This window comes from Globicephala melas, chromosome 15, assembly GCF_963455315.2.
Source record: "Globicephala melas chromosome 15, mGloMel1.2, whole genome shotgun sequence".
Classification (NCBI taxonomy): domain Eukaryota; kingdom Metazoa; phylum Chordata; class Mammalia; order Artiodactyla; family Delphinidae; genus Globicephala; species Globicephala melas.
The window spans coordinates 65800926-65810497 of NC_083328.1; the positions used below are offsets into that span (position 1 = coordinate 65800926).

General features: G+C 60.1%; 1 protein-coding gene across 2 annotated transcripts; it reads left to right on the forward strand.

The window, feature by feature from the left end:
- The first annotated feature begins 1015 nt into the window (after positions 1-1015).
- SLC32A1 (solute carrier family 32 member 1) lies at positions 1016-7075 on the forward strand. 2 transcript variants are annotated; one of them, XM_060285168.1, is made up of 3 exons: positions 1016-1656; positions 2438-2810; positions 5159-7075. In XM_060285168.1, the coding sequence occupies exons 2-3, from the start codon at positions 2496-2498 to the stop codon at positions 6344-6346; spliced, it is 1503 nt and encodes a 500-aa protein (XP_060141151.1). In that variant the 5' UTR covers positions 1016-1656; positions 2438-2495; the 3' UTR covers positions 6347-7075. The 2 variants fall into 2 exon arrangements, with proteins under 2 accessions (XP_060141151.1, XP_030686442.1); XM_030830582.3 differs by lacking the exon at positions 1016-1656 and having other exon boundaries at positions 1866-2810.
- The last annotated feature ends 2497 nt before the right edge of the window (positions 7076-9572 follow it).

Sequence of the window (9572 nt, forward strand, 5' to 3'; positions counted from 1 at the left end):
GTATGTACGGGGTGGAAGGGAGCCCTAAGGAACTCTTGTCTCTGCCCAGATTATCTCCTGTGCAACTAAAGAATTTCACCAAGAATAGAAGGGGAGGGATGAGAATTAGGAGATAGAGATCTTTGTCTATAGAAATCTGTAGGGAAAAGGCTCTCTTTCCCTAGCATCTGGGGTTTGTGGTGGGGAGGGTCTGTCTCTAGGGCAAATCTCTGGGTTGGGAGATCAGTTAATTTTTTTTGTTTGTTTTTTTCAAAGCCTCTTTGGAGGAGTGAATCTCTGTGTTTTGGGGAAGGATCTCTGTCTTGTCTTTGTTCTGAGTCCTATCATGATTTGGAGGGTCCGTGTCTGGGAGAAGGCTCTATGGAGAAGTTTTCTTGTCATAGTGGTGGTGGGGACTGCTTCACTCTAGGGCAGAGGGTTTCTGTTTTCTGCCAGGCAGGCTTTTGGGGGAATTTAAGGGGGGTACCTTGGAGCGATTACTAGCATCTCTGCCCAATGTGGTAGAGGTTCTGTATCCGGAGAGGAGATTCTCAGAGACCGTGAGGTGCTGGGGGTGTGGGCAGGGAGGGTTAGGAGGTAGAGGGGAAGCCTGTCTTCTCCTGGCAGCTCCAACGAGATGGTCAAAGCCCTCAGGCCGTCCTACTTGTGCGCTGACCTGAGCTAATCTAGAAATACAGCAGGGGAGGAGGAGACTGGGGTTCTCAGAGAGACTGGGTCTTGGGAAGGGGGTCACTGGGAGCCCCTTTCTTTTTGTTTCCTTCAGATTCTCCCCATCCCGCCCCCAGTCACAGCCACTAGTCCTCCTGTACCTAGGCTGGGACGGCCAGGTCGCCGACGCTGCTGTTTAGTGCCTAAGAGCCCGGGGCAGGAGCCCAGCTGGGAACACACCGAGCCGTGGACCCACACGGAGACACAACTACAAAAGGACCCCGAGAGGCAAAACCGCAAGCAACCCATTCATACATATACACATACAACCCAGCACACAAGCTCTGCGCACACACAGGCTCAAATGCGCGCAGAACTGTGCACTTACAGAATAAACACGGTTACCAAATCTCACCCCCGGAGTCTGCTCAGCTCCAGCCCGTAGCGATACCTGGTACAGTGTCGGTCTTTGTCTCTGGGTCTTTCTCCTGCTCTCGAGCTACACGCAACCCACTCAACAGAAACAGCCTAGGTTTGTACAGCCCCCGGCAGCTGCCGGGCTAGCAGGGCCGGGGCGCACAGCGCGCCTCCCCACCCTGGGCCCGCCGCAAGCCCTTCCTTCCCCTGTGCCAGGCACCAGCTGCGCCCCTCCGCGGCGCGGGCACTCGCAGACCCGCCTCGAGGCTGTTGACAGGTGCCTTCAGTCCTTCCTCCTTCCAGACCCCCAAAGGAAAAGAAAGCGAACAGCCAACCTCTCGCCCTCATTATGCACACGTTTGGAGAATGGTTGGTGGCGAACAACCCGCAGAATCACTTCCATCTCGTCGTCCCTGGACGGGAGGAGACAGCCCCAGTGACCGAGGCCGGGGCTAAGCCTTCTTGAGAGCGTTCCTCCACTTCTGCCGATCACTTCTGCCTTCAAGGGGGGCTCGCGACCAGGTTGAAGTGCTGCTGATGGGTGCCAGGGAGACAGAGCGATGCCCAGACGGCCTGGGCCGCCGGAGACAGGTAACTGTCCTGCTGCCTTTCTGGGCGTCTAGACCAGTCCTTGGCCAGAGGATCTGGGGCTGAAAGGCTCGCGAACTCTGGAGGGGGTAGCCAGGGACAGGGGACCAAGAGGATCTGCCCGCTCGGGCCCCCTCCCTCCCTGCGGCGGCGAGGTGGGAAGGGCCAGGATCGGAGTTTAGCACCTCCTCCAGAAATGCAGCACTCCAGCCCCCACCCCGCCCTCCACACCCCTCCTTCACGCGCTCCCTCCTGCTCCCTTCCGTGGGCGCCCTTCTCCTGTCCCCATCTCGGTTCTCCGGAGTCCCTTGGTGCCCCCTTTCTCTTCTCCTTGCCCTCTCCTCACTCCTTTTACCTCCCGGAGTTTCTCCCTCCCCAGCCCCTCCGCCCCCGCCAGATTCTGAGGGGCGGGAGCGCTTTGGGCTGCGCGCGGTTGGGGGCGCCGCGCCAGCTTCGCGTAGATGCTCTGACGCCGCCGCCGCCGCCGCCGCCACCGCCGCCCTCCGCAGCCCAGCCCGCGCCCCGCTGCAGCTCCGCAGTGCACTCGCCACCGCCGCTCCGCCAGCCCCGCTGCCCGCCCTCCGGGTCGGCCTTGAGCGAGCCTCAGACGCCAGCCGAGGGGGTCATGAGCCAGAGCGCCGCGGGGCGCCGCGGGGAAAGCGAGCGAAGATAGCGGTCTCGCGCCCCCGTGGCCCTCACCGCCTTGCCGTGCGTCCCCCGCGTCCCCAGCCCCTTCTGTTCTTTTCTCGGGCCCCGCTGCCGCCATGGCCACCCTGCTCCGCAGCAAGCTGTCCAACGTGGCCACGTCCGTATCCAACAAGTCCCAGGCCAAGGTGAGCGGCATGTTCGCCAGGATGGGTTTTCAGGCTGCCACCGACGAGGAGGCGGTGGGCTTCGCGCACTGCGACGACCTCGACTTTGAGCACCGTCAGGGCCTGCAGATGGACATCCTGAAAACCGAGGGCGAGCCCTGCGGGGACGAGGGCGCTGAACCGCCCGTCGAAGGAGACATCCATTACCAGCGAGGCGGTGGCGCGCCCCTGCCGCCCTCGGGCTCCAAGGACCAGTCCCTGGGAGCTGGTGGCGAGTTCGGGGGCCACGACAAGCCCAAGATCACGGCGTGGGAGGCGGGCTGGAACGTGACCAACGCTATCCAGGTGAGCGCGGGATTCCCAGCTCTGCCTCTCTCCCCGCCCCACCCCCCCCAGATCTGCGCACCAGGCTCTACTCGCAGTAGAGTCCCCTGGAGATCTCAGCCTCAAGACCCCTTCCTGTACCAGGAATCTCGCCTGCCCCCATCCCTTCCAGCCCTGCGCGGGGATCTACGTCCCCAGGTGGTGTCTCCCCACCCCCCATCCGGCCCCCTCCCGCATCCCCGGCCGCCGGACAGCTAGGCTGAGGTTCGGTTAGAGACGCTTTCCCGGAGACCCTGCCGAAGCGAGGAAAACAGGAGGAGGGGGAGTGGGGAGGGGTGAGGGAGAAAGAAAATCAGGATTGGAGGGAACAGTATGGCCTGGGACTCCGGAATGGATTCACAGCTGCATTTTCGGCAGAAAAGGAGAGGGGGAAAGATCTGAGCTGGGAGTCTCCTCCCCCGACACACAAGACACACACGCATAGCGCGCATGCACATAGTCAGGCACACATGCCCACAGCCCCCCTCCCCCGAAGAAACGCTGGTCACAGGTGCACACAACATACACCTATATATAGACCACAGAATTATCCTCAAATGCACCTTCATACACCCCTACACCTCCCCCACACAGAAACACATACCTGTACATACCAAGGGCACACACATAAACCCGTCTGAACATAACACATGCACACATACAGAAACTCATGCATACAGGATCCACCCGCTCTCAGGTGCAGCCCTGTCGGGGACAAACAGGTATACATAAACATGCACACACACACACACATATATGTATGACCACACAAGCACATTATGGTCCCTGGTACCTCAGCGCTACCTGCGCACAGACACCCCTCTCGCTCGAAATCCCGGCTACACCGCAAAAAGCTCCTCCGCGTGTGACCCTGGAGAAGCCGCCTCCAGATGCTCTGAACCGCCTCTGGTCTCCAGGCCCGCCACCCCGTCACCCCTACTCTCAACCCTCAGTCCCCACCAGGCGGCGCCGGACTCCGCCGGGAGCGGGTTTGGAACCTGCACAACGACCCCGGGAGCTGGAGAAGGCGAGCAGGCCGCAGCTCGAGGGGCAGAGAGGGCCTCCGCCCCACGCGTCCCCGGGCCCTGCGGCTTGCCTCCCACCTCCCACCCTCGGCGTCCCCGGAGCGTACAGGTCGTTGGGGCGCAGAACGTGGGTTTCCCGGGAGCTGGAGGCCGAGATGGGGTTGTCCCGGGACCCGGGCTCCGCGGGGCTCCTCGGGGCCCTGCTCAGTAAGTGACCCGACCCGAGGCGCCTTCCGCTCCAGGGCCGGGCCGGACGGCCAAGCGCAACCAGGGACCGGGGGCACGCACCAGCTTCGGTTGCCGCCCCCGACTTCACCTGGGGCATCTTTAAAGACCCCGTTCCGTAGGCCTTGATGGAGGCCAGGGTGGAAGGCTGGAGGCCTGCAAGCCTCGGGAACCCTGGATTTCGTTAGCTTTGCTTCCCTACGTGGATTCTAAATCCTTCTTCCACAGCTCTGCCCGCCCGTTCCCGCAGGTTCTGGGTATTGACTCTCGCTTGGGTTCGCCGTTCACAAAGCGCTTGCACTTTCCCCGTAGGCCCCTAATCCTGCTCGCCTCTACCACTTAGTCCCCTTCCTTAGGGATCGGTCTCTCCGCCCCAGTTTTGGCCTGGCCCTAAGACTGCCCAACCCTTTCTCCCCGTCCCCACGCCTCTGGCCTCACCCCACCCAAAGCCCTTCGCTAGCAAACCCCACGTTCCCACTGGTCTTGCCTCCCTGCCACTTGCCCCACGCTCAGCCCCCCTTCCTCCCTACCCCGTCTCCTTTCTCTCCCGCTGCCGCTTTCAACGGTTTCCCTCTCCAGTTCGACCCTTAGGCACCTGCGTTCCCCTCATTGGCTTCCTTGCACCCCATTCCAGCCCCACCTTAGACTCTGCATCCCCTTTTCCTAGTGGCTCAGGCCCAGCTCTCTACCTTTCTCCTCATCCTTTTCCGGTCAACCCCCTCCAGCCCCTCCTCATCTTTTTCCGAACCACCCCCAGGTATCTCCTCGTACCCCTTCCCTCTTTGCGGCTTGACCCCTTACTCAGCCCCCTCCCTACCTCCCAGCCATTAAGCACACCTCTCCTTCTCAGTTCCATCCTTAAACACCCCCTTCTCCACCTCTGACTCAATACCCAGGCTCCCCATTAGACCGCTCTACACCTCCACTCCAGCCTATCCTTACCCTCTCCTCCCAGTGGCTTAGGCCCAGTTCACACTTAGCGCCCCCTTCCGGCTATACCCTTAAGTCACTCTCCCAGACCCCGTATTCCGATACAGCATCCACTGAGCTCCCGGGTCTGGTTGTCTTTTCGTTCCGCAGGGCATGTTCGTGCTGGGCCTGCCCTACGCCATCCTGCACGGCGGCTACCTGGGATTGTTCCTCATCATCTTCGCCGCCGTGGTGTGCTGCTACACTGGCAAGATCCTCATCGCATGCCTGTACGAGGAGAACGAAGACGGCGAGGTGGTACGCGTGCGGGACTCGTATGTGGCCATCGCCAACGCTTGCTGCGCTCCGCGCTTCCCCACGCTGGGCGGCCGCGTAGTGAACGTGGCGCAGATCATCGAGCTGGTGATGACTTGCATCCTGTACGTGGTGGTGAGCGGCAACCTCATGTACAACAGCTTCCCAGGGCTGCCCGTGTCGCAGAAGTCCTGGTCCATCATCGCCACGGCGGCGCTGCTGCCCTGCGCCTTCCTTAAGAACCTCAAGGCCGTGTCCAGGTTCAGCCTGCTGTGCACTTTGGCCCACTTCGTCATCAACATTCTGGTCATTGCCTACTGCTTATCAAGGGCGCGCGATTGGGCCTGGGAGAAGGTCAAGTTCTATATCGACGTCAAGAAGTTTCCCATCTCCATTGGCATCATCGTGTTCAGCTACACGTCGCAGATCTTCCTGCCTTCGCTGGAGGGCAACATGCAGCAGCCCAGCGAGTTCCACTGCATGATGAACTGGACGCACATCGCCGCCTGCGTGCTCAAAGGCCTCTTCGCGCTCGTCGCCTACCTCACCTGGGCCGATGAGACCAAGGAGGTCATCACGGATAACCTGCCCGGTTCCATCCGCGCCGTGGTCAACATCTTCCTGGTGGCCAAGGCCCTGTTGTCCTACCCGTTGCCCTTCTTCGCTGCTGTCGAGGTGCTGGAGAAGTCGCTCTTCCAGGAAGGCAGCCGCGCCTTCTTTCCCGCCTGCTATGGCGGCGACGGGCGCCTCAAGTCGTGGGGCCTGACGCTGCGCTGCGCGCTGGTCGTCTTCACGCTGCTCATGGCCATCTACGTGCCGCACTTCGCGTTGCTTATGGGCCTCACCGGCAGCCTCACGGGCGCCGGCCTCTGCTTCCTCCTGCCCAGCCTCTTCCACCTGCGCCTGCTCTGGCGCAAGCTGCTGTGGCACCAGGTCTTCTTCGACGTCGCCATCTTCGTCATCGGCGGCATCTGCAGCGTGTCCGGCTTCGTGCACTCGCTGGAGGGCCTCATTGAGGCCTACCGAACCAACGCGGAGGACTAGGGCACTAGGGCCAGCCCCGGCCACCCTCCCGCGCTCTCCCCGCTGCCCACCCACCCCTCCCCCAACAAACCCGTGCGCCCTGCAGCCGCGCTTGGGAAGCCAAGCTTTAAACATCTCTGGCTCCCCGTTTCTGATTTTGGGGGTTGGGGGCGGGAGGGGATAGGGATCCACAATCCATTGCGTCTGCGTTTCTGTTGTCCTTTCTTTTCCACAACACCCTGGTTTCGGGGGAGGCGGCGGCGCATCTGTGGGCAGGGTTTTCTGTCCTTCCAGGAGGGGCCCCGACACTTCGGTCCCTGTCACCGAGGGGGGGGGGAAGGGAGGGAGAGGGGGCACAACTCGCAGGCGCAGAAACTTGACCTTGCGGGCACATTTCACAGCCATCAGTGCTTGGAATCTGCAGAGTCTAGCCATTTCCAGCAAGAACGATTCCCATTCCGGAGACATTTCAACCCTTCAGCGGGAAAGGCTGGCCGGGAAATCCGTTTCGGGTGGGCGATTTCCTTCGCCGAAGCGGGGAAGCGAGAAGCCCCGGCGGGGCCGACTTGCTTGCCGGTTTTCAGGAATCCAAACTCATCTTGTGCAATTTATCAGGTTGTGGAACTGTTCTGCTGTGCGTGTGGTGTGCTCGTGGTGAATAAGATGAAATGTATATCAGAAAAAAAAATCTTTCTCTAATTTAGAGTGCGGTGCATAATTATATCCGCAAATAAAGAAGAAACAAAGGCGCTCGCGGCCCTGTCTCAGTTCTGCATTTTCGCACCCGCGGGAATCCTGGCGCTGGGTGGCGAGGGAACCAGCCCTGGCCCACCCCGTGAAGCAAGTGGGGATGGAGAAGCAGTTGTAGTTAAAGAGTCCCTGGAGAGCTCCGGGGAGAGTGAGGGGTGCTCAGCACCAAGGGGAGGCTTTCTGAGTACTTGGGGGACTCAGGCAAAGGAGCACGTGGTGGTGCGCCCACGGTTTCGGTGTGGCCTTGGCTCCCCAGCCGCCAGGACTAGGCTTCCCCCCGCCCAGATCTTTCCCCGGGGGTTGGATCCATCTGAGAATTTGGTGGACGCTCTCGAACTCCAATCCTAAAATAAAGAGGAAGAAAAGGTTTTGCTTATGTACAAAAGCCCTACAGAGTTGTTCAACAAATATTTATAGACAGCCCACCAGGTCTGGGACCGTGCAGGCTGCCAAACTCAGCCCTGCCCTCCTGGAGCTTACAGTCTAGCAGAGGAGAGACAGGCAATAGATTGGGACTCTGAAGTCCACAGTATGACTGCCGGCTGTGAAGAGAGCTACAAAGGAAGTCAGCAGGGCCGTTGTGTATTTCCCAGGGTTTGCCAACCTAGCATCCCAGGCACCTCTCACCCTGGAGAACCCCCCTCAAGTCCAAGGTGGGGTTTACACAGCCACAGTGAAGAGATCTGGCTGTTTAGATTCACCAGGCAGAGCCGTTTATGTCCCAGCCTCCCCTTTTCTTGAGCAGCCTGTTTGAGAATGTGTTTGCTTAAATTACCCAGAGGACCCTGTCCTTTTTTATGCAGATCCTACTGCAAGGGCAGCCCTCCTGTTGCTTCCAGGAGCGCCAGTCCTGGGTACATTGGTATGGATCATGGTCAGACTCTCCAGATGGAATCTGGGAGCTCAGGAAGGCTAGGCCACTCTCAGTGGGAGAGAAGCCACGATGGGAGGCTCTTGATCTCTCCCACCAAGGCAGAGGCCTCATTTGGAATGATTTCTCCAGGTGCGATGGGAGCATAGGAAAGAACGGGGAGAATGCCTACGCACAGTGGCCATTTCTCCCTGCCCGCTGCCACTGCGTGGGTCAGTGTGTGCTTGTGTGAGAGAGAGCGCCTACACGAAGATGTGCGGGGTTGGGGGTGGGAGGCTGTATCTGTGTCTTGTGAGAGCTTTGATGAATGCGTGTGCTCGCCTGTGTGTGCAGAGCACCCCTGAGCGCGTGCCTGCGACAGAGGTGACCTCGCACCGCCTGCTTCTGCAGCCATCCAACAAGTGTGGAAGCGCAAGCGGGATAAAATTGGGTCCCCTCGGCCGCCTGCGGCTCTGACGATTTGAACGGGCCATTTAAGATGTCCGCTGTCACCCACCTGATGCCCCTTTGTCTCTATTGTCGCGAGTCAGGATCCAGAGCTGATCAGAGGATTCTCAGTTTCCCGTCCCTCTACGCCCTCTGATGCCTCCCAGGCCGGGAGAACTGACTGTTCATCGCCCTTGCCCCGCCTCCGCTACTCCTCCGCAGGTCCACCCACCTTCGGGTACGATCTGAGTCGGAGCTCGGTCTGTAACCTTCAGAAAAAGCCCTGACTTCTGCAGTGGAAGGGAAGGAGGGAGCGTCACGCTGCACCAGCTCCGTCCTTCCCGTCTTTAAAAGGACAAATGAGACACCAGGCAGGCGCTGGACAGCGGCTGCCATCTCCGCGGACTCGCCTGGAGCCGCTGCACTGCCTCTTAGCTCCCGGCTTTGTGCTCAGCTCCCTGGAGCCCGGGTCCCCCACCCGTCACCCTGCGCGGGCCCAGAAAGGCAGAGGCGGGAGAGCCAAGCTCCTAGGAGCCCCAAGGGAAACCCTGCCCCCTCGTGGGCAATACACCCATCCCCAGACTTGCATTCAGGCCGACGGGAGAAATAGACGGCAGGAGAAGATGCGACCCATCTCTGCATCTCCGACTCCTACCCCCAACACCAAAGTGCATGGCTAGAAGTTGAAAAGAACTCCTGAGCTCTCCTCGGGTCCGCCGTGAGTTCGCAATCCGAATTCGAGGGAGGCAGATAGGGCCGGCAAGTTTCATTCAGTGAAGGAATTGAGGAGGAAGGGAATCCACCTCAGGACCAGACCCTTCCCCCCCCCCCCACCAGGGTTCCCTCAGTTCCCAACGGTTCTTACGACGAATCCTGGCTCTACGCCCTTCGGACCCTGACCCAGTTCTGTGCTTTGGGAACCACCAAGATCCCGGAGGAAGCCAGCACCCTGTCCCGAGCCAGCCCTGCCTCGCTCCCCAGCGGTGAGAGAAGGTTCTCCACCTTTAGATTTCTTTTTTTGTTTGTTTTTAGTTTTTATTTTATTTTATTTTATTTATGGCTGTGTTGGGTCTTCGTTTCTGTGCGAGGGTTTTCTCTAGTTGCGGCAAGTGGGGGCAATCTTCATCGTGGTGCGCGGGCCTCTCACTATCGCGGCCTCTCTTGCTGCAGAGCACAGGCTCCAGACGCGCAGGCTCAGTA

What these genes read in the sequence shown, in the direction of transcription:
- SLC32A1 (XM_030830582.3), top strand. Translation starts at nt 2,418, where the DNA reads ATGGCCACCCTGCTCCGCAGCAAGCTGTCCAACGTGGCCACGTCCGTA. An exon ending in ACGTGACCAACGCTATCCAG is followed by an intron (nt 2,811 to 5,158) that starts GTGAGCGCGGGA and finishes TTCGTTCCGCAG; the next exon opens with GGCATGTTCGTGCTGGGCCT.